The sequence below is a fragment of the Catharus ustulatus genome, chromosome 1 (assembly GCF_009819885.2).
Source record: "Catharus ustulatus isolate bCatUst1 chromosome 1, bCatUst1.pri.v2, whole genome shotgun sequence".
In the NCBI taxonomy this organism is placed as follows: domain Eukaryota; kingdom Metazoa; phylum Chordata; class Aves; order Passeriformes; family Turdidae; genus Catharus; species Catharus ustulatus.
The window spans coordinates 148,824,996-148,849,498 of NC_046221.1; the positions used below are offsets into that span (position 1 = coordinate 148,824,996).

A 24,503-nucleotide genomic window follows, 5' to 3' on the forward strand; every position below is an offset into this window, starting at 1 on the left:
GAAGCCCTTTGCAATTGCAGTGGAAAAGAGACAGAAAAGGACTAAGTGCTCAGAGAAAGATAATATATTTTTATAATAAAAGCTGGCACACTCTTTGACAATAACATTGGAGATGACATTAGCATTAGTTTTTCAACTGCACTGTTTTTTTCTTTTCAGCTACAGCCTAGAATGAAAAACTTCTTCTAAGGTTAGACTGTGCTACTCCTGGACAGGACTTTTGGGACATTCAGACACTAAAGTAGCTTGCCATACTCTCAGAAAAGTAAAGTGGTTTTGCATCAAAATAAAATTTCTTGGCACCATTTACTTCTGAAGGCCTGGTCCCTCCAAGGAACTTAATGGCAGCTGTGTTATTTGTACAATGGGGGTTCAGCTGCAAGACCTGAGACGCTGGGAAGCTGATTCAGAGCACTTCTGAAATGCTGACCCTATGAAAATGAGATCAAGATAAAAGTTTGAATAAACAAGATTAAAAGGGCAAAAAAATGCTAAACCTTGCTTCCCCCATTCCCCCATGCCACCATACAGATTAGACCCATAATCATATCACAGCCTGGAGGAAAAAAAATCTTCAAGAGGCCTTTCAGGGGCCAGAGGAAGTTTATAGCTGTGCAAGGCTCATGTTTGTGGTGTCCTTCAGGATTCCCCTGCTGGGTCTAGATTCCGCCCTATCTACTCATCTATTTACCAGTGTGCTCCCTGCCCAGACTGGGCACCCTGGGCTCTCCCACCATCCATGGCAATGCCTTGAGCTCCTCCAAAGACTCCTGTCTCATACCACTGGCTTCACCAGGAGAAGCTCTGGACACTCTGGGAACTCTGTTCACGTGAGTAGATGTCCTGACCCAAGACCCCAGGCTCTGTAGAAGGATTTCTACTTGATTTGGTAGCAGCATATACTTTTACTGTTGGAAGTAAAGGTGTACACCCCAGAACAGTACCATGCTCCTTCCAGATCCCCACTCCCAGTGCAAGTTTGAATTCCTTTGACAAGGGCCTCAAAAGTCTTTTTCTCCCCAAAGACTTTGTGCAATCTCAAATACCCATCTAGAACATTGCAGATGGCTTTTACCCCTCAGTTACTACCAAAAGTCTCCATTCTTCTGAGAAATTGGCAGCAAATCCAAGATAAAAAGTATTGATGTTTAAAAATTTAGTATTTTAAAATATTGAACATTAACATCCTTTTAATGATTTTTAAATTGGATCTAAATCGAGGTAGGTGTTTTCCCTTTGACACTCATGTATGAAGGGTTACTGCATTGATGGGTTCAGGAAGAGGAAAGTGGATTTTCTTTCCGTTTGTCTTGCTTCCTGCCTTGGATCCCAAAATGACAGATGGCTGGAAGGCACTGGAGCTTCACTGGGTGAAAAAGCATATTCTCTCTACAAATGTAAAAACTGTAATAACCAAGCCCCAGAAATCACAAATGCTGGATCCCTAGGTTCCCAGTGATGCAGTGCAGAGCTACCAAAGCTGATGCCAGAGAAAGGTAGAGAAACTCTTTGCAGATGATCTTCAAGATGTCACATGGCTCATAAAAATGATCGACTTCAGTGGCATTTTCAATTAATAGATGCACTGATTTTTCCTCTGTACATTTAAGCTGTCAGTATCTACTCCCATAATGACAGGATGAGAGGGATTGGATTTTTTTCATATTTAAAGTGTAGCTGATTAAAGTTGAATTGGGATCAAGGATATGCCTTTTTACTAACAGAGATTTTGGATAAAAATGACAAGGAGCTTTCAATTCCAAAAGCCAGTGAAATGCCTTGCATGTCTGTATTCGATGCAAATCTTGAGAAATGTCCTTGACTAGGGTCATTAAAACTGATATGATTGGATTTGTGGTATTTTTAATGTAGGCTCAGAAACAAACTATTATTGAAAGCCTGAGATGAATTTATTGAGATGGTCTGAATAGTTTTTCTGACACAGAAATTTCACAGACAGCAGCTGTCTCTCTCTTAATGAGTTTCAGAGTCTGTATAAAGAGGAAACCCAAGTCTTTGTGGATAGCTCAGAAGAGATTTCTTTCTATCCTGCCTCACAGCCTGTCTCCTGAGAAGCACAACCATCAGCACTGACAATAATAAACACAAAACAGAAGTTTAGATTAAATGCTGTGAATGATCTATGGCTTCGTTTTGCTGGTATGCACCTGAGGCTCAAGATCCTTTTGCAAAATGATGGAAACTCATCCATCTCACTAACAGAAGTTACATGCCTACAGTGACTCGAAACAGAAACTGGCTTTACCTGTAATCTTCTGAGGTGGATTTTAAATTTTCCTTAAATTGAACATGCTTAGACCTGATACTTTGGCTTAGCACCCTAGAAAAGCTGAGATCCCCTGTAAATCAGGTTCCGGGTCAGGTTTATTTTTCTGATATCCCGAGTCTGCAACAGGATGTTGCTCTTTGGTAATTTCTGAAGGAAAGATTAGTTGAGATGCTTACAGAGACACTGCAATAATGGTGATATTTATGGGATGGGGAGACAGAAGACTCTCTCACTGGGTGTGGATTACAAGCCTGTGTCAGGTTCCAGGGTGCACAGTTGGAGAGGCCATCTTCGTTTTCCTCCCTCACTCCCTCTTGGCAGCAGAATAAAATTGCTCCTTAGGGCATTTCTGGGGTCACAAGAAATGTGGCATTTCTGTTTTGTAAGATTTCTGCAAATGCCCTGTGTCCATAAACATATCCTTGGACCTGAGTCTCTTCTCAAACCAGCCTTGCTGGACAACCACATTTTCAGGTCTAGTAAGTGGCAGCAACTTTAAAAAACATTAAAGAGCAACCTTTTACAGTTCAGAAGAAGACAGGAAGTTCCAGGAATGAGTCATAGAATCAATCCCTTCCACCTAATAAGGGTGCATAATTTGGTATAAGAACCTGAGAAAAGGCTCTCAGGGAAAGGGCATTAGAGCAGCAAAGATGGGCAGCACATTGTGGAAAAAACACGCATTTCTGCTGTGGCTGTTCAGAAAAATGCCTGAGATACAGTCAGCTCCTTGGCTCACAGTTTCCAGGGAAATGTTTGCAGAGCTGACATGTGGGAGAGAACATGTGGATCTCTGTTGGCATAAGCCAAATTGTTTGCATTTATATGTACAAATGTACCACCTGTCCCCACGAATTTCAGACAGAGTATGTGCTCTGAGAGCTGAGCGAAGGAAGGGGCAATCCCAGCTTATATTCATATTAGAGTACTGCACAATTTAAGTGCAGCCCCACCACTGCCCTGTTCTGATCTCTCCCACAAAGGCAGTGCACAGGTAGGGCTCTCACTCACAGTCTGCTTCTGCCAATGGTTTGGTAAAACACAGCCAGCACCGGTGCAAGATTTCCCATTAGTGCTGAAGCAAATGTCTGAGGTCAGGCTGTGAGAGAGGTGAGGCTGGAGGGCTTCTCCTCCCCTCCAGGGACTGTGGCTGGCAGCAGAGCTAATAAACTGAAAAAAGCACAAGTAACAACCTGCAGTCCCTCCTGCTGAAATGAAGATTTCAATAACCTGTGCTGCAAATGGCAATCATAAGCAGCCTCCTCTGATTCAAACCATTAGGAGACAATATGCCAGGGGAAGAACTTAGAATGATTGCTTAGATTAAAAGGCTTGCACAGAGCTGGAGTGAGGGAGGTTTACTTTCCTCCCAAGCCATGCAGAAATGCAAACAGGGGCTTGACTGTTTCCAGGCAAATCAGGTTGTTTTAATGACCTTGCTTCTCTTTTTCAGTGCATCCATGTGAGCTCCTCTCCACTGTGCTGGACCCTGGGCCTGTGCCTGGCAGAGCATGCACCCCCTGCGTGACCAAAGAGCAGATCCAGCATCAAACATGGAAGGGAAAAAAAGAAAAACAGGGAGGGAGGCCCAAATCTGCAATCTGACATGCTCAGCAAGTCACTGGTTGGCATGGTAGTGACGCCACCAGCACCAGGAAAGAAGCTTTCTCTTGCCGTTTCTCTTGGGTTTATTGGGAAGATTATTAAAACATTTTCATTTTAAAATATTTGGCAGAGACTGCTGCATATGTCGAGAGGAAATTTCTGCTCATATCGCTTCAGACAGAGAAAAGAGAGTTTAAAGGGCAAAACCAAGCAAAACCCCATTGACTTTCTTCATGGCTACTGAAAAGGGTCTTGAAAGAGCTTGTCTTGTGAGCGAGAGGGACACGAAGAAGTACTCCCTGGCCCTAGACAGGTAACACAACTCTTTGTTTCCTTCACTGACATTTCTGTGTCAGAGCAATATGAGATCACCAATCTGCCAACTTGCTGCAGGAGTCAGTCTGAAAAGTTTCACCGTGCATAAATTTTGCTACTTTCAAAATGTTTTGTTCAACTTTTTCTTTCCCAAACTTTCTTATTAGATATTTGAAGCATTTACTAGACAACAGTCTGATGTGTCTGTGTCTGTGATGGATTGAACCAATCTACTGTTGAAGCAAGTGTCTCTTGCCATGTATTTTATAAGCTTAGTAGATTTATTGTAGGATGCAAAACCTTATGGATTATGCTGCAATTTTAGGCTGAATTATAATTGTGCTATTGACACCATGCTTGGCTCAAGGCTCCTTCATGCTTGAATGTCTAAATTATCCATTTTGTTTGAAAGAAAGGTGATGCTTTATTGTTGTGGATAGTCTGTGGGACTTAGAGTTAATGTACCTCTTGTGTGCCAGAAGTCCTGTGAGTGAGGAAAAGATCCTCCAAAAACATGAAATACTGTAGATGGGGTTAAAAAATGAGTGTAAGTGTCTATCACAAAATAGTTTTGCAGTTTAACTTTTTTTCATTCTTCCTCTTGACTCAGACTAGCAAGTATTTTTAGAAGAACGTAGCTGCTCAGTTACAGCTTAGCACCTCTTGACATTTCCATTATCTCATTGGTTTTCATGTTATTTATTGCTTGGCTCTCTTAAAACATGTGGGACAGAAACTTGGCGTAAACACTGTCAGTTCAAATGGAAATCTGTCTCTTCATGTTCTTATACTGGGGTCAGTGCCATCGTATTTTAGTCATTTGAACGTCTGGGTTATTATTTAAATATTATTACATGGCTCCATAAATATAGATGGCACTGTCCAAAATGACTTCTGTGGTAATATTTATATTTCAAACAGATCCTATATAGTTCTGCAGTTCATTTTAGTTATTGAAGATACTCAGTGGGTTTTTTCGCAATTTTGTGGGCACAGCTTCAGTGATTGAGGTCCTTTGGCCCCTTGCAACCTCTGGACACAAAGGACAACTCTGGGCAAACTCATTATATGGTCCCCTGAGACAGGGACGGTTGTTAGGCATCCTTGTGAGGAAGCATTTTTTCCCTGGATCACTGGTAATGGGGAGTATCCCTGTTAAGTAAAAGGGCAGGATGCACACTGGGACCAAGAATCCCTGGCTGCTGATCCTTTCATCTGAGAGCTGACACACCTTCTGGAGTCATTTTTTTCTGATAAATATTTCTTAATTTAGGATTGAATTCCTGCAGCAATTGAAATTGTTGGGCTGATGCTGCAGCTACATGCAATAGCCCCTGAGCTGGAGGGCTGGTCCCAGGAGGGCTCTACACTGGTGGTCCTGTGGTGGCTGAACGATGGAGGTGGTAGCACAGCTTTCCAAAATGAAGAAGACTTGTCACCCAGCCATATGACTTTTGTGCTGCAGCTCCATTTTGCTTTTTCTGCCAGATGAAATATGATTAACTGCACAATTTAATTACTGTGTTCCAGAAATAACCAGAAATGGGGGCTGAGAGCCAGAGTCTCCCTCCTGTTGGAAAGAGCTGGTAGCACAGGGGAAGCCCTTGCCCTGCTTCCCGTTGCACCCAGCAGCCTGGGGTGCCAGCCCCTGGGCTACAGCCAGCCCGCGAGGAGATTCAGCCCTCTGGGCCTGGGATCACAGAGCAGCTGCCTCAAGCCAATGGTAGCAATAAGCTCATATTAGCCTTTGGTATAAATTACTACATTTTTCTGTCCCCATGTGTAGCGTTAATGAGCAGCTGTAATGCCTTAGACAGAATTTATTTACACAGATTGCCATTTCCTTGCCATCCCTCAGCCGCTTTCTTTTTAATAAATGAGATCATTACAATACACAGGGAACAAAACTAGTTTTGTCTTGACCGTGTGAGTAGGAAGCCCGAAAGGTGACCCCTTTCCCTGCACTCAGGGTCATGGAGGAGAGTGTTTTGCACATGCCATACCTGCCTGTAGTCTCTAGGGGGTTTGTATGCAGTAAGGCTTCCCATGTCAAACTTGAAATGCTCAAAAAGGGGTGGGCTTCAACTGAGCCCTTGGAAAGTCAGACCAGTTGTAGGTTTATAGGACAATTCACATTGGGAGGGACCTTAAGAATGTCTGTGGTCCAACCAAGAGATTGAATAATGTTGCTCAGAGTTGTCTCCAATCTAATTTTGAAACCCTTCAACCTTTCTGAGCAATGTGCTCCAACAATTAACTTCACAATCTTATATTCAATCAGAGCTTGTTTCAATTTATGACCAATGACCTCATCCTTCCTCCATGCAGAGCAATAAAGCTCCATCTTCTCAATAGCCTCCTCGAGAATATTGGCAGGTTGCATCTAGGTGCTCACAAAAAGTCCAATCCTCACAGAAGTGCTCCAGCCTTTAATCATCCTGATCACCCTCTACTGAACCTGCACTGATTTACTGATCCTTCCTGTGCTAAGGACCCAAAGCTGGACACAGTATTGTAGATGTGGTCTCATAAATGTCTGTCCCAGGTGCAGGACTTTACATTTGTTCTTGTGAAATCAGATGGCTCCTGTTGAGCTCTTCCTCCAGGCTCCTCATGGTAGCCTTGGCCTCCAGTCTGTCAGCTGCACCTCAGGTTGACATAATCTGCCAGCATGATCAGGATATCCCTACATTTCTGCCTCCAGGTAGCAGAGGATTGCACAGGGTGGGTCTCAGGACAGGACACCACTTCCCACCAGACCTGAGGGAGTTCATGAACCATAATGGTTACAGGGTCTGAAGCTGAGCACTCAGAACCTCCTGCTTCATGCAAAACATGTTGTCCAAAAGTCATACATCATGTATCTTTAAATTTGGTCTTAACTAGGTCTCTAAGACAGTTTCGTATGGTCTTTTCACAGTCAGTGGTGGTATTAAAAGAGAATAAGTTCTTCTAATGACTAATCAATTGTATTCTATTTTTTTCTATTTGAGATCACCTATATAGCGATCTAGATAACCTTTTATCATGGTCTAGGTTATGGCTTGACCAAATTACTTAAGTTTCCATGAATGAAGACAGGCCAGAGTATTTTATTTCTTGCTGGCAACAGATCACTGTAATATTGACCAGAAATATTAAATATCCCACTTCATAAATGAGTAGATTTGCATCTGATTGTGCCAGCTATGCTATGAGCTAGATTTTGGATCCAGCATGAATTTCTTATTATGTTCTTTATCTGTCTTTGTAGTGGGATTTTGGATACCATCACACAAGTGAAACTCAAGGCTTTAAGTCTCAAAGTTTTGGTTTTTATTTTGTCTCTGAGACAAGAGACAAGGCAGGGAAAAAACCCAGGGGTGGGCAATGCTGAAAGCAGGAAACTTGCGTGAAAATGTTAGGGTTTGTCTTCATGCAAAACTTTTTAACACAGGGCATTTACCTGTAGATATTCCCATCTATAGGCCTTAGACTCCTAATTGGTTCCTGTCTGCCAGGCTCATACCAGCAGGCAAAAAGTTTGAAGTGAACCTGGGGGATGATTTCTTCAGGTGAAGAGTGATTTTGTATAGCAAGCACATAAGGAACGTTTTCTTCTTTTTCTCCCTTCCCGCAGGTGATATGAATGCTCTTATGAGATCAAAGAGTTCTCATCAAATAAAGGCTTTCCACCACTCCTTATCCTTTACAGAATCAATGCTCAGGAAGATGATAGGTGCTTCTTGTGAGTTCTGGACTGTTTTAGCTGAGGGCCCTGTGGTTGTCTCCTTTGTACTGGCTTGCCTGCTGGCCCAGCAGCGCACAGTATTTTACAGCAAACCCAATGCCACTGCCTTTGCCCCCCTGCAGGTGACACTAGGACCCTGCAGAAAGGGCTGTGTCTGCCCAGGACTGGACATGTGCCATCTCCATTACACCCAATTCAGATTTGCTCACTTCATCTCAGAAAGAAAATTAGAACCAAGGTAGTAAGTGATATGAAACAGAAATTAAATAGCCAGGGCATCAGCTCAGAAAATTGATGGTTCAGAGGTGTAACAATGATACAAAAAATCATGAATGATGTGAGGCAGGTAAACAGGGAATAGTCACTCATTATTTCTAATGGTATAAGAACTAATTAAAATAGCAGGCAGACAGCTCCAGAGTGACAAAAGACACATTATTTTTACACACATCATAATTACATTGTGGAACTCAATGCTTTCAAGTCAGCTGGGTATGTGCAACACAGATCTGTAGAGATGTTGGACAGGAGCTCTGGTTCAGAACTGGGGAGCAGTAACTCTCTGGGAATGTTCCTCTTTGGTACTTTGACCTTATGTATTCCTTCATGCTCATGACAGAATTTGGATATTGGGCTACATGCACCTCTGGTCTGTCTCCAGGCAGCTATTGTTATAGTTTTATCTGGAAGGAAAACTTTTGACAATACATTTAAGCATACAGGGCCAGGCCCTCAAAATGAGGCCAAATAAGATAACTAGGGCATGAATTCCTATCTACTAGACATCTAAATATTTGTAAGTATATAAATATTTGCCTTTACTTTGTGCCCACAGTAAGGAAAAGGAGAAACTGGACGGCCAGGTTATTAACAGGGTCTTAAATACCTTGAAAATATTCAAGATTGGTACATCAATTGAAATCAGAATGGTGCCAGCATAAGGGAAGTGACTTTGGCTTTGATAAATTTTTCTCTGAAGGCAGTTTCATTATCCTTTCAGGCACTAGAAAATTACTATTTTCCCTCATGAAGGAGATGATCTCCTGTGGAAAGTGCAGTGATTCCACATTTTCCTCTTTTGACTGGGGAACTCATAATGGTCTAGGAGGACAGCAATTATTCCCATAAGCCTGCAGATCAAGGCACCCAGCAGATCAAGTGAAAATAAACAGAAAGGAAGTTGTAATAAAAAGCTCTTGCTAATGATTTGTGTGAAAACTGCAATATGTATTAATATTTTCTGCTTCCCCCTTCCGGGCATGACTCAGTAGGAGCCTTTCAGTGACATTCCCCTGACTATCTTTTTTACAAAGAAAAGAGAATTTGAAGTGGAGAAAAGATTATTTTTTAATCTGTGACTCTGCAATATGCCAGCACAGAGACCTGATGCTCAAAGGCTACATCTTGCTGTAAAACACCATGAAGCTGTTTCTGGTCTAACAAAGCTGATCTTTGCACCTTAAGCTTTTGATTCACACTTTTATAAAACTGCCTCTTAGATTCTTAGATTCTTTTAATTAGTGGCAGGCAGCTTTTGAAAAAGAAAAATAATGGTTATGTGCAGGAACTGGCAGGAGTTTTCCCAACTCATCGGGCCAGATGCTGTTCTGCAAGTTCAAAGGGAGCAGTGAATGCTCACCACCTCTGGCAACTGGGGCACTTTTACTTAGGTGCCCTTTAGACAGAAAAATGTGACATTTGTGGGTTTATGCTGTCTCTGTTTGCTTTTGCATCTGTCCAGCAAGATCTGTGGACAGTGCTTTCCTGCCCCTCAGTGATGCCCTGAAGCTTTGTTAGTTGACAGAGAGACTGAAAGACAAAAAACAAAAGAGAGTGAGATCACAGAGCGACCTATTTTGTTAACAGCAAGGAAAGGACTTGGTGGCTCAGAATGTGCAGCAGTAATTTTGGCATTCCTGCCTGAGAGGCTGTTGAGCTGATCATGACTCATGTCATTAAGATGATTTTAATGTTCAATGCCAGCTGATGAAAATTGAGGAAAGGGGGAATTAATTTTACATGCAAACTATAGAAAAGCATTGGAAGTTAACTCCAGAGAGAGATCATGAGAAAGAAAATCTTGCCTGCCCTGATCTCCAGGGAAGAGTGAGAGAAGTACAGCATTTTATTCAGCCATCTGGAAGGAATTAATTTGTGGTACCTTCTGTGTCTAATTCATCAGTAAAATATTGTACAAAAACGACACAGTGCACATGAGGAACCCGATAAATGTAAAACTAAAGGACTGGCTGGTGGGGACCCCAGCTGCCAGATGGGCAGCCCATTCCCTAGACAGTCCAACTCCTATTTATTTATTTGTTGTGAGGAAAATAAAGGAAAATGCTGACAAAAGGACTAAGAAAACTCGCTGTCTCCAAGCATCAGGCATTAAATCTGACCAGTTGCTCTTTCACACAAGCTCCTCACGTACAGGGGGAATCAGTCACTGAGCAAACAGAGACCACATGCTAACCTGGCTGCAAACAGGCTGACTCAGGGGAATGTCACATCCTTGGAACATCTCAATAATATTTACAGAACCAAATCCACATTGATTATGTGCAGTCGCAGGGCTTGGCTGCCAAGGTGGGTCAGCTCTTCTTTTGCCAGTACTCTGTGATGTTGATGAACATAAAAGGCGGAGGCATCAGCTCTGCAGGTGCCTTTGCCTCTTGCCCACCAGTGTGGGGCATCTGGAAGGGCTTCAAACCTGCTGAGCAGCTGCAACCCCCTCAGGCTGCCCCAAAAAAACCAGCTGGAAAAAGCTTGTGATTTCAGTACAGTTTTTTTTCTGGACATTGACTACTGCAGTTTGCCAGCCACCAGCTGATTTCTTTCCAGTGAGATTTTAGGAATCTTGATGCTTCTATAAACACTAGAAACACTATAGAAAGTCACCAGGATTCCTGGAGCACATGTTTCCTTCACTCAGCTGTAGAAACAATACTTCCTAGTCCCAGAGGAAAGCCTGAAGTCAAAATGGGGAAAAGCCACTGTTATTACTAGGGCAACTAAGCCCAGTCCCACATCCTGCCCCCAGGCTAATTTCAGAAAAAAACCAGCAGAGTTTATTGTCTGTTGTGTTCCTGGGTAGCCGCTGCACACATAGACCTCAAATACTGCAACATGTGGTTATAGGGATGCTGTGTGTGTGCATCTTGGCAAAATTCATCTTCTGGTGCCACAATCTCAGTGCACTCATCACATTAGGAGTAGCTCTGGCAAAAGGTGTTGTATTGGGAGAGACAGAATGGTTTTCAGTCCCCCTGGGAGGGGGTTTTGAGGCGGTTTGTTTTACAGTTTGGGCTCTTTTCTGTTGAGAGATAAGGAGAAGGGAACACCCTTGCTAAACAAACCACCTTGGGGCCACCCAGGGGACTCTCTTGGTTGCTCTACAGAGAGCTCCAGACGTGGTGGTCATCCAGGAGCTCCCACAGCTGCCCTGCAGTGAGCTTGGCCCCAGATCTCTCCACCCCCACCCCATGTGTCCTGTGCAGGAGCCCTGAGAGGCACAACACTGAGGTTTTGTGGCAGAGCAGACTTGGCTGAGAGATCACTTGGTGATGGAGCAATGCTCAAAGAGCCACTGCTGCTGGACTTCTCACCTTACCATGAAATCAGTGGCACAAAGTGTTCTACATGCACTATGGGTCATATGTACTATGGAGAACTGACTTCTTTGATTTTTTTTAATACCTTTGAGATTTTTTGGCTAATATTTTCTATGTTCAGGCTCTGCTGGAATATTGGTAGAATTTGTACATATGTGGAAATTTGAGATAAAATAGTTCTGTGTGCAAAGAGAGGAGAGAAATGTCTTTAGCCAATTATATTTAAGAAAAAAAGTTTGGGGTGTTTTTTGACTAGCCTTTCTGACAAAGCTGTTGGGAATAAAATCCTGAATTTTTTAGTAGAATTTTCTCCATGTTATGCTGAACTTGGTAGCTATTTGCATGAAGTACAATTTTTTCAAAGTCCTATGGTGTGCATGAGATATACAGCCTAAGAAAGCCACCCTGTGCTTCATAAACTGCTAAATGATGTAGGAGAGCCCAAAGAGCTGGGAAACACAGCCAGAACACTCATTTCATGTGCAGCTCCCTCCCACAGAGCCTTGCTTGTGTGAGCAAGCCTCTTCTATGACCTGCTCTGCTGTTCCCAATGCTGCTTTTATCCTTTGAAGGCATTAATTACATCGTTTCTGGGGCTGCAGGGCTAGACGCCTGAATAACCAAGGTTTTTCTTTTTTAACCTTCTATTTCTTTCTATCCCAAAGGATGAGCTGGCTTCAGAAGAATTCAAATGAAGAGAGGCAGCAGCAGGAAGCAGAAGTTACAGGAGCTAATCCAGCGTATCACTGTCACAGCTACTCTCAGCTTTATGAGAACAGAAAGAGGGAGCAGCATCAAGCCAGGAGGAAGCTCTGCATAGCATCAGTAATTTGCACCTTCTTCATGATTGCTGAGATAACAGGGGAGTATGTGTGTTCAAAAAGAGCCCAGTCTGGTGCCCAGCACAGCCACATTCTTGCCTTCAGTGTGCACTCTGACTGCAGGGACCATGGTGGCAAGGGTGAACCCACCTGGCGTTAAATAACTCTCCTTTGTCCCCAGCCATTAAAAAGAATTGGAGGGAGGAGAGGGTTTAAGTGAAGTTATCGAAATATTTTCATTTATTCATTTAAGTTTTGCAAATGGATAGGAATACAAAGATCAGTTTATGGTCTGAACTGTTCTTCCAGGTCTTAAAGCTTGACAGATGCATGTCTTGGAATCATGAAAGATTTCTAATAAATTCAGTTACTTTCTTTTTAAAAGATTAAAAGATTTTACATATTTATCCAGGCCAGTGAGACCTCAGCACTGATGGAGGCTGCTAGCAGCAGGATCTGAAAATAAATGCAAAAGTCTTTTCAAAATCCAAGGAAATCCAGGGCCAGATTTGCCATCTGTTTTTCTACAGTTAAGTCAATGTATTTATATCAGGGCACGTTTATCTTTTAAATTGGCCTGCTGGCATGTCTCTGGATCAATGGAAGATTATTCCCCTACCTAATTAGCTTTCACTTCTGGACCCACCCCACAATATCCAATGTAAGTATTTGGCTTGCTCATACAGCATTGGCGTTCATTTTGTCTCCCTGCTCTGCTCTCTCCATGGAGTCTGTGGTATTTATATCCACCTGATAGTTCCTGGCTCTTTGATTTGCCCTTCTCTGCAGTGAGCAGAGGTAAGGGAAGGCATGAGGAATCCCACAGACTTTTGCCATGTGTGTTCCAGCTGATGTAACAAAAATCAGCCAGGAAGGCCTCTGAAACCCATATTTTCCCAGCTCAGACATCTCTGGAGCCCCATGAAAAAGAAACAGAAAGGCTTTGTCTTTTCTGCAAGTGAGAAGTGGAGGCACTGAAAGAGTTGCTGCATTTCTGCCTTCTCCTCTGGCTGCCAAACCCAGCAGGGTCTTCCCCAGCTCTTCCCTCCCACGTGCTCCCTCTGCATGAAGCCCTCTTGCTTGAAGGTCACGTGCATTTCCCCCATGAAAACTGCTGCTAATCCCCATGCAGTAATTTCCAGCGCCAGAAGTAATGCATTATTAACAAAACCATATAATCAGTAGGCTTAAGTTTGGTGAAAGCGGCTGTGCTAGAGGATAATTGGAAGGACAGATGATATGTTAACTAAATGTTTCGTTTTGCTTAATGAATCATGCAGCTTTTTTTGCAGTGACAGCTTAAGTAACAGGCTTGAAGACCATTTTGCTTCAGACCATTAAACTTTGACAAACCAGTTATTAACTGCAGTTACAGACAGCTCTCTGTGGAGATTTTTGTAATTATGAACCATACATTTAATTTTTTTAATCATTAGGCAAGACTGCTGTGCCTGATGATTGACCATTGAGTGACTGACAATTTCTACTGCTTGTGGTCTATTAAGCTATAAACATGCATTATAGGGAATAGTAAGTCTTAGAGGCCACTTGTTGGGAGTATTGATAAAAAGCTGTAAAAGCCTATAACTACAGCACTTATTTTACTCCTGAAGATCAAGAATATCTTCCCCTCCCCTCCTTGCCCTCTAAGGGCAAACAGCTTCTGTGGGCGTTAGTCTGCTAAACAGAAGAAACAAAGCTGCATCACTTCCAGAGAGGTTTAAAAGTTGTACTTCTTTCAATGCCTAGATCTTTCTATATTTTTTCTCAAACCATCTGTGCTGGCCATTACTGCTCTCCCAAATGGGGCGCTGCTGGTTGAGCCTGGTACACCACCAGCTCTCTTTGAAAGACAATTATCTTCTGTTCTTCTAAGGAAGATCCATCACAATCTCCATAGATCTGGAGATGTCAGTCAGATCAATACTTCCCAGTGTGGAGCCCAGATATGAAAGTGCTTTCCAATGATTTTTGGTGGTTAACGACCAAATGTGGATTCCAAAGCACTTCCACTCGGGCAGAAGAAGGAAAGACAAACTCTGCATGTGGTCTCATGTCAGAGCAGAACATAAAAACTTGATCAGAGAGACAAGTTGCTAAGTTAAGCAGATTGAGATCTCTGAAATTAACCCAAGGCATTAGTTATGCCAGCAATACATAAAATAAAAATTTGCAAACATTTTTCAGAGACACTAGGCTAGCAGCAAGCTTCTGAGATGCTGTCCCACTAAACATGGAAATAGGATATATAAAATGCAATGGGGTTTTGCCCACAGCTTATGATCTACATATTTGTGCGCTGAAAGATACCTGATGCCTGGGTTATTAACATCTGGGCACTGCCAGACGAACTTTCTTCCCCCTGCTAAGCAGAACTGTCTCCCTCTTGAGATACAGTTACCCTGAAAATAGTGAAAGTCTAAGACATGTGCCACGACCAAAAAGTATCTGTGCATTTGCACTTTGAGCTGGCAAATACTTATTCTGATGAATTTGTCATTTTACTGCAAGGAATGAGATGCCCCTAAATTCTGCAGCCACGTTTTCTCCCTTTCGGGAAGTAACTTTGAGCAAAATTCTGTGCTGAAATATCTTATGGTGTTAAGAATTCTAATCTAAAATAACAGGAGGAAATTAAACAGACAGTCGATCCTGCTGGCATGAAAATGCTCCAACTATAAGGAAACGAGAGATATCTACATGTCCTTTTGGCAGTGGTATGCTGCAGGAGATTTGAGTGGGGCATTTTATGATGTTTTTCAGGATTCATTAATTCTCATATGGGTTGTGGTCAGGAGAAATGAGAGAGCTGAAATTAATTAAATTACTGAAGAATGGAAATTCATTGCCAAATGCAGAAACTAGGTGTTTTGGCTCTATTATTTCACATGTCTACTCTTCTACATTTCCACTTTGATGAAATGATTCCTCTGTTGTAGTGTGGTGGTAGGACAGTGTCCTGCCTGGGATCCTTGTCTTCTCCTGCAGCCAGAGGAGCTGGGGCAGTTTAAAGCAAACTTTTAGTTTATTTGGATTTGCCTTTAGCCCTGAGACATGGTTAGAAGAAATTGGCAAAATAATGATATTTGGTTTACTGAGTAAAAGAAATGTGAATCAAAATAACCCAAAATGTTTTTAATTTGGTGGGGTTTTTTTCCTTCAGAATCCACATAAATCCAAATCCCCAGAGAGTAAAATGATATTTAGTCACATTTTTTGAGCTCTAGCAGGAAAATTAATTCATGCATTACTGATTCAAAATTAGTCCTGAGAACAGAACGTTTTTCTCTATGCCCTCACTAAAATGGTTGATTGCTTATCACAGTTCTTCTACTGGGATCTTTCCATGTATTTCTGTTTTAGTGTTGCCTGTGACAAATAAACAGTCAGGCAGCAGGAAGAACATGCATATTTTCCTGTGACTAACAGGAAATTAATCGCATAAGCTAGGTCTCTGAAATGTTGTACATACATAAAAATATTGTGAAAAGAGAGTGTGAGGATACTGGAAATGATTCCTAATACGGCTTTTCACAAACGAATCTGATATTAAAGTAGTCAAAGAGTACAATAGTAATGTAACTACAGAACTAGTGCATCACAACACTTACTGTTCTTAGGTGTCTCTCTAACAAAAAAATTTGGTTTATCTATTTCTATTAATTCATACCTTCCACTGCATGAACGAGGTACAAAATGAAATTAACTTTGAAGAGGTTTGGGTGTTCTGTATGATGACTGAAAATTGAGTGTTTTGAGGTTAGACCTCCGGTGCTCTGGGCACCAACTTCGCCAGGTTATTTTTTTAAATGAGTAAAGCAGCTAATAGTTGCTGAAAAGTTGTTTACTGCAGAAGCACATCAGTCTTAAAAGGCACAGTCACAGACATTAAAGTCCATGCTAAGTTTTGGTATAAAGTCCCAGACAGAAGCAGGAGCTGCTCCCAGAGGTCCCAGTGGGGCCAATGTTGCTGGGCAGCTCCTGTCGTCTTCTCGGATGTTGATGATGGCAGTGAGCAAAGCAAAGCAAAAGCAAAAGCAAAAGCAAAATAATAAAAGAAATGGCAAAAAGCAATGGCAAAAGGCAATGGCAAAAAGCACCAGCTCTCCCCAGTACATGTTCTTATATAGAATCAACAAGCTAAGACACAAACTCAGGCCACCCCTCCTTAACCTATCAGAATTCTGGTTTCTTAGCACACCACATTATGTATAAACTATGCATATGGTCTATCTTGTTCTATCTGAAAAATGTAAGCAATATTCTTACTGTAGCTCTATTATGTCTAAAATTGTGTTCCTGGAGCCTTCACTGAAAACACTATTATGTTTTTCAGCCTTCACTAGAACTCACACTTGTACTCTGGCATCTGAAACCTTTCACTCACTAAAAGCACTGGAGCTCATACTAAAACTTACTCACTCACTTGCTTAAACTTAAACTTATACCTCTACTTTATGTGTGAGTGGCTTAATATACTTCAATCCATCCGAAGGCTTTAATTCAATCCCTGCACTCTGATTTCTCTCTGAAGAATTTGGAGAGACCCCTGACTCACTGACTCCAACAGAGTGTTCCCTTTGATTCTCAGCAAATCAGGTCTAGAGTTTGATCTGGTTGGCTCAGACTTCTGACCAGAGCTGTGATCCAGATGTGTCTCACGCAGGTGGGCAGATTGCCGGGAGCCTGGCAGTGGTCAGCGATGCAGCACACATCCTGGTGGACCTGACAAGCTTCCTGATCAGCCTCTTCTCACTGTGGCTCGCCTCCAAACCTCCCACCAAACAGTTCACTTTTGGGTGGCACCGAGCAGGTAGCAAGCATGTCATATTATGAACATGTGGAATGGGAAAGGGAAGTTACCATAGCCAGGGGCTGGAGAGCATGCTGATGTCCAACACTGAACTGCAGACATTTAGAGACAGTGCACTAATGCTCCCAGGACACAAAATGGAGTAAGACAGTGAATTTCAAACAAGTAAAGAGTCATCTCTTATCTAAAAGCACATCTTTGTTTACCATAGACTTGGGTTGGTGCTAACCAGTATGTGTTCCCAGTCATCCAGTGAAGAAGGGAACTTGTCAATCACCATTAATTTGATGTTCACTGTCTGCAGAGGGAGCTTAGACACTTAGGTAATGCCTACAGGTAGGCAATTAATTTGTCTATGTCTGAAAGCAAGTCTCACGTTGGATGTCTCAGGGGTCAGTTCTGTTGCTTATATATAAATGATTTGTGCCATTTGAAATCCAGTTGCCACTCTGGAAGTCTATAGGTAAATCATACACCTTGTGTCAAGCCACACATGGAGGTGTCAGTATACCACAAATGACTCTAGACACCTGTGCACCTGAACCAAGGGCTCAGATGATAAGTGCTTCAAGGGTGCTCAGTAGTAAAGTCTAAGTAACTAGCAAAGTTCAATAGCTTCTGACTCAGATGTCTGTGGGCCAAGGTTGGTTGAAGCTGCAGAGATACCAGGGAAGGCATATGCCATACTCATCCTGTCTCTCTGTAGCTCCCAAAGTGTATTCTACCAGCTGTGTTGGAAACAGGCTGCTGGTGAGTGGGAGGTTCAGTATGGCTCAAGCATGGTTGGCATTATGTAGACAACACACAGCTGAATTTTGCAGCCTTAGTAAACTACTACTTGACAACAGCTGATCTACCATTACTTTTCATGTTTATTATTTCTTATCCTGGGGGAAAGAAAGTGAGAGACCTCTCTTGCTGATGTAGGCAGGTTCAGCCACTTCATGTAACTTCATCCTCAGTCTGAATTAGATAATTTTTATTTTGTCATTGCAATTAAGAACTTCAAAACCAATCCTTTATTGCCCTTTTTATCCTGGTAGCAGAAAGAGCCTTGCATCAAATGTTAGAAGCTATTTAATTGCATTCCATGTTTGTTATCCTCTTTCTTGCTTATTTTCCCAGCTATATTCTCAGTTTAATGTGAAGGTGGGTACCTTTGTAGAGTAGCTGAGGGCAGTCAGGTGGCAAAGTCACTCTTCACTGACTACCAAGATCTTGCAAGTGCAGCCCTTCATGACACTGGAAGGTGTTTTCTTCACTGTTTCTCTCAGACTGATGGATATTGTCATGCAAGGACTCTGTGTGGCAGTGCTCAGGTTTAGCCATCTGAATGCCTCGTGCCCTCCATGCCAGAGCAGTGCAGCCCCTTTCACAAACACAGAAATACAGTATTGAAATAAGACTGATAGTGTGAGCCAAACTATTTTCAGGTGCAAAAACTCTCTTGCACCTTAATTTTCCTCAGCTGCTCTCAGAGATTCCCACAATCCTACACGATTGTTTGCTAGTGCTAGTAGTTCTGAAAGTAACTGAGAATCTAGAGTGAAGTATTTAGTGCTGCTGAACTGTAAGCTTAACTAAACTTTTGCCAAGATAGTCGATTGAAAATTAATACGTAAAGATGACCACTAACATGTTCTGTTATGGAAGATATGCATAAATCCACACAGGTGGATGTGTGTGCTCACAAGAGCTCTTGGCTGCTTTCATGCCAATGATAGCACAGACATCAACACCTTCAGCTGGGCCGAGTTTGCAGGGGTTCAACCTGCAACTTGTGAAAAAGAAATTGTACGATTTATGTTTGCTTCTCTCTACTTTTAAGCAAAATTAGATTCCCCTGTTGGTGCACTTTGATTTATTATTTTCCAGTTTTAGGCAAAACAGTTGATTGATAAGCTTTTGCAGCCTGCTAAAGGGAGGATCCCCATAAAATGATATAAAAAATCATAAACCGTTTTAATGGATTGTCAGTGGAGGTCTGGGCAAATGCTTTCTGGCTGTCTTACTGTGAGCTTGCATTTTCTGTGGTATTGTCTCAGTTGTGCTCATTTACCCATTCAAGTCACACGGCAATTACTAGTCCCATATCCTATTAAAAGCATGCTGCACGTTCATATGCACTTCCCTGGACCTCTCCTATAACACTGCAATAAAAGGTGGCCTTGGGGACTGGATTTATTTGAGCCCAACTCAAAGCCAATAGAGACAAAATTAAATTTTGCTACCCTGGGGAAAAAATAACTTCTTTTGTTCTCATCACAGCTGGTGGCACAAAAACGACTTTGTGGCATTGGCAGAATGAGTTCCAGGATAAGTTTTGCTGACAGGACTTTGTTGGGAGCTGCTACTGTCTTTCTGAAGTGTGAAGTGGTGAGAGGTGTGCAGAAAAAGGGGAGGCTAATGGAAGGAGATTATGTCTGACAGTGGATTTGGGTGAACTGTGCCTCTCTTCTTCCTTCAAACTTCTGCTCCTGTGATGAAGATAATCTTGCTGGGAGAGGACTGCTTGTCTTTATGGGTTTCACACCACAGTCAGGGCCAGGCAAACTCCTTTTGCTCCTCCCAGAACTCCCCAAATGATCTTTTACATCTTTCGAATTTCTTAAAATGCTGCATGAACTTAGCACTGGGAAAGGAACAAAAGTAGGAGCAGGTAGAAGAGAGTTAGGCCGTCACATGCACAAGGCTACCCTGGATAGCCACTGGATTTACTGTGATCAGAAAGGAGGTTGGCCCATTCTTTGTGAGCTTTAAGTCTGCCAGCATACAAGCAGCATCTCCTGGCTATGAAGCTCATAAGCCTGGAACCATTATCACCAACCTCTTAAATTCTTTTGCATTCCTATTCTGACTGTTAAAATCACTTTTTTTTTTCATTCCTAGAAATTCTGGGAGCTTTGATGTCTATGATAATAGTCTGGATGGTGACTGGTGTGTTGATATATTTGGCTTGCATGAGGCTGCTACACTCAGATTATGATATTGATGCTACAGTGATGCTCATTACCTCTGCTTGTGCCGTGCTCACCAACATCCTGTAAGTTATTTTGTTCTCCTCTCCTATGACATTTCAACCTTGAACCTGCTGCTCTAATTCAATTTAAAAAAACTATAGAGAGATAATGGCCTGAAAAAATATTAAGTGCTTATGAGTTCCATGAGGACATGGAAAGGGGTCAAAAAGAAAGGTCCTGCTTCTCATTGAAAGCTGCAGTTGCTCTCCTCCTTTCTGTTAGCTGCCACACTGGGAAAGCAAATTATGAACTACAAACCCCAGGAAAAGATTACTCTCCATCTCACTTTTTATTAGGTGTCAAAATATTCACGAATTCTATAGAAAATGAGGCCTCATTAATTACCCCATTCACAGACTTTCTTGATTATGCAAATCACTGAAAACCTAGGAATTGTCTGTTCAAGCACTCTGCATTCCTACTGAATGTGTCAGATTTTACTGTTCAGCTTTCAGCAGTGACAGGGGTGGTGATGTGTATGACCTCACTGCTTTCAGAGATGCAGTACATCCTCTGATATTTGCAGCTTTACCTCTCTTGCAGACTAAGCCTGATTCTGCACCAGACTGGCCACGGGCACAGCCATGGGGCACAAGCCAGGGAATTCGTGTCAGCCCCTCTGGAAAAGACAGCTCTGAGCAATGCCAGCCTTCGGGCAGCCTTTGTGCATACCATTGGAGATCTATTCCAGAGTATTAGTGTGCTGATTAGTGCACTTATCATCTTCTTTAAGGTTGGTTTTATTAGTTCATATGCCTGCCTTGCAATCAATGATTGTTATTTTCCCAGTGTGGTGACACTACGTACTAAGTAAATATTTCTTCAGTCTTAATCATGCACACTGTATTTGTATCAAAGAGAACTATAGTTACTCTTGGGAACTGGAATAACTGTTGAGTCTAACCTTGGTGTTTCAGCTGGATACTTTGGTGCCTCTTCCTTTCTCCATCTGTAGCACCTTCATTCCCTGTGGTGAAGCTCCCTAACTGGCAAAGGAGGCCAGCACTCATTCTGTCCTAGATGAATGCAATTTATTATTCTTTCATGCTAACTAATTAAAAATGACACTAACCAGCAATAATTGAAATAACAAAGTGGTGTGTTCGTATTTTTCTAGCCACAGTACAAAATAGCCGACCCAATCTGCACATTTGTGTTTTCCACCTTTGTCTTGGCAACTACCATCACGATTTTAAGGGATATTTTAACTGTGTTAATGGAAGGTAGGACCTGTTTCCAGAATCAATACACTTATATTTTGATTTTCTTTTTCTGTTGCTTTCTCCATAATGCTTATATATGCTGGGGAAAAAAGTGTAATAGCACATTTCTGCATCATTTTCTGATATTCTCATGGTTCTAATCATACCTCAAACCTTCTTCTAATTTTAATCAAAATTGTTTTCTACCATTACATTAGGTTTACACATATGCCAGCTTTTGTAAAAATCTGTGTACTGCTGTTTTTCTAATGAGCTCTGAGTTGCTTTTGTTTGCCATATGTGTAGCATTTCTTTCTATCACCCCTTTGGCACATAGGATGCCTGCTCACCTTGTTCATTTCGTATTTCCTTTACCCTTCTTTCTCAAGAAAAAGTGCTTTGACTGTGCTTTGAACTGTGTCTGTGAAACAGGCTGAGTGCAAGAGACAGAAGTTTAAAAGATTTTTAGTTACATCAGTCCAGAAAAGCAAGCTGTTGGAGCTTTCCAGTCTCATTCCAGTGCATGGGAATAGACAATTCTCAGCACAGCAGCAGCAAGAAGAGCCAGGCTTAGCAATATTTAATCCTGTCAGCTATGGGCCTGAGTATTTGATTTGCAAGGCCAAATGACTTGAGCAGTCACAGATGCATGTTTTCGCCTTCCTCACATTGAATAATATAATGCACCCTCTTTGTCAGCTGTGAGGACATGAGGATTAAAGGGAAAAGTAGCTCTAACAGTGCAGTGTTTGAATGGCTACTCAGTGTGTCTGCTTGCATGGCTATTTCTTCTGTCTTTCACTTGCACCTACTGCTGTTTGAAGAAATAAAATATCTGATGCTGTTACAGTAGTTCCATTCAAGGGCTGGTTTGCTTTCAGTGATTGTGAGATAGAGATACTTCCATGCAGAAGTGTACCCAGACAAGAGTGTGGCAACTGACTGTGTTTCAGCTGCCAAAATATCAGATCTCTTGGTTACTAGGGGAAAAAAAAAAATCAAACTACCAGGAAGGGGGAGCAACCCCTGACACTCAGGAGTCCCTTTCTCAAAGCAGTGACTCCCAGCTTCTGTGGGCAGTGCTGACATGCCAAAGTCAGCAGTGCTCTGTTCCCCTCTGCACCAAGCCCACTGTTCTCCTGGGGAACTCTCTGGGGAGTCTCCTTCTCCTAAGTAGAATATTCTGCCCAGAATTTTCTCCAAAGAAATTGGATGCTGGAGCTGCTGTTTCAGTTTACTGATCCAAGTGGAGCATGATGAGTTCATGCTGTTCGCACAGGCATAGAGATGCACTCACAAAAGATGTTGGTGCAAAACTACAACATGATCTACTAAATAGCTCACTGCCTTATGTAAACTGCAGATTCAGACTGTCCCCTAAAACATGCATGAGTCTCAGCCTTCCATGGAGAAGTTTAAAACAAGGGATAGGATTATATTACCCAGTGATTCTAAAGTAGGTGGGCTTTTCAAAGCATTGAATATTTTTATAAAAATCATACATCTAAATGATAAATGATTCTTCTATTGATCATAATTCTTATTCCTTAAAAATACTGTTTTTCCATCAATTCCTCCTTTTCAGGAACATCAAAAGGATTTGCTTATGATGCTGTAAAAGCAAGAATTTTAGCAGTTGAAAAAGTGGAATCTGTTCACAACCTTCATCTTTGGTCTCTCACAATGAATCAAACTGCTCTCTCTGCTCACATTGCCACAGGTCAGTAAATTTCTGTAAGCAGGGAGTAACTATTCAGCTGCTGTCAGGTAAAGGTCAGTCTTTCTTGATTCAGATTAAACTGACTGTATATCTGTTGCTTGTTAAAAAAATCGTCATAATTTTGTTGGAAAAATGAAATCAACAATAATAACAAATAAAGCTCCCAGATCCTACTCCCAGAAACCTTGTCTAAACAACAGGGACCTCTACTTAGCCCAGAACTTGAAAACTGCAGAGGCAGTGGGGCAATGAAGTAAATGACAAGATATTTAAATCAAATTAAAAGAATTAGACTCAAACTGAATTTTTATTATAATTTTGTCAAACTTGACAACTGTTTATCTCGACAAGAAAAACTTACAGGGCCAAGATGCATTCCTGATGTACCTCCAGCAGTAAAACAATCTTTAAAAATGGATGGAGTTTAGAGTTAGTTCCAGTTTATCTTTTAAAATATTATTTTAAATTGTAGTTCTTATCCCAGTTGACAAACTGTCCACTACTTACGTCAATTTTCTTTTCTATCTGTCAGATTTTTATGTATTAAGAGAAAAAAAAAGCCAGCTGTGCTTGGCCAAGGACAGGGCTAGAGGTGAAGTTCTATACAGAGTCCCCAGTTTTCGAAAACAGAGGGTCTATCAGCCACCCAAATCACTTGGCACTGCTGCTACTCCCTGACTGGATAAACTAATCTTTATTAAATATTTCTGCTTTCCTCCAGTCTTCTGCCAAACTGAATTTCTATGGTGATTACTTAGCTTAACTCTTGCCAAAGTTGCATATTCCAACCCCATTTGAATGAACAAAGGTTTGCTGACGTGGGGGTTCCTGAAAGGAGGATAAAAAGGACAAGAAACACTTCTCAAACAAACTTCTTGTTAAAACTTTCTGTCTTAGAAGTATAGCATATCTATATTAGATATTAATGTCTACATTAGAAGTATACAATACTTCTTTAAAGTATTATCAAAATGTGTGTTTTTATCACTTTCTGCTTGCTATCTGTAGCAGACACAATGGACAGCCAGAAGATTTTGAGAGATGTCACCCAAGCCCTGTTTGAGCACTACAGCTTCCACTCCATCACCATTCAGATTGAATCAGGAGAGGATCAGAAACCAGTCTGTGTCTTCTGCCAAGAGCCCAGGGATTAAAGGGAGCAGCATGCTATGCCAAATAACCATCATCCCTCTTACAGGTCAATGGAGACTGTATGTGCTGGTTGAATGTAATTGATTAACAACAAATGGTAATTAACTGACATGACAAGCCCTGCCACTGCAAGCAGAGCATGGGCATTTCTTTGTTGGTGTCATCTACCATGAGAGAACATGTATTAAATCCAGCCATCAGCCAGGCTGCCTGTCCATCAGCTG

At 41.8% G+C, this 24,503-nt stretch overlaps 1 protein-coding gene across 1 annotated transcript; it reads left to right on the top strand.

Annotated features, from left to right (window-relative positions):
• The first annotated feature begins 3,876 nt into the window (after positions 1-3,876).
• SLC30A8 (solute carrier family 30 member 8) lies at positions 3,877-24,494 on the top strand. Its single transcript, XM_033051071.1, has 8 exons — positions 3,877-4,208; positions 12,217-12,425; positions 17,039-17,185; positions 20,075-20,228; positions 20,749-20,938; positions 21,323-21,428; positions 22,993-23,127; positions 24,136-24,494. The coding sequence occupies exons 1-8, from the start codon at positions 4,129-4,131 to the stop codon at positions 24,279-24,281; spliced, it is 1,167 nt and encodes a 388-aa protein (XP_032906962.1). The 5' UTR covers positions 3,877-4,128; the 3' UTR covers positions 24,282-24,494.
• Positions 24,495-24,503: the final 9 nt, after the last annotated feature.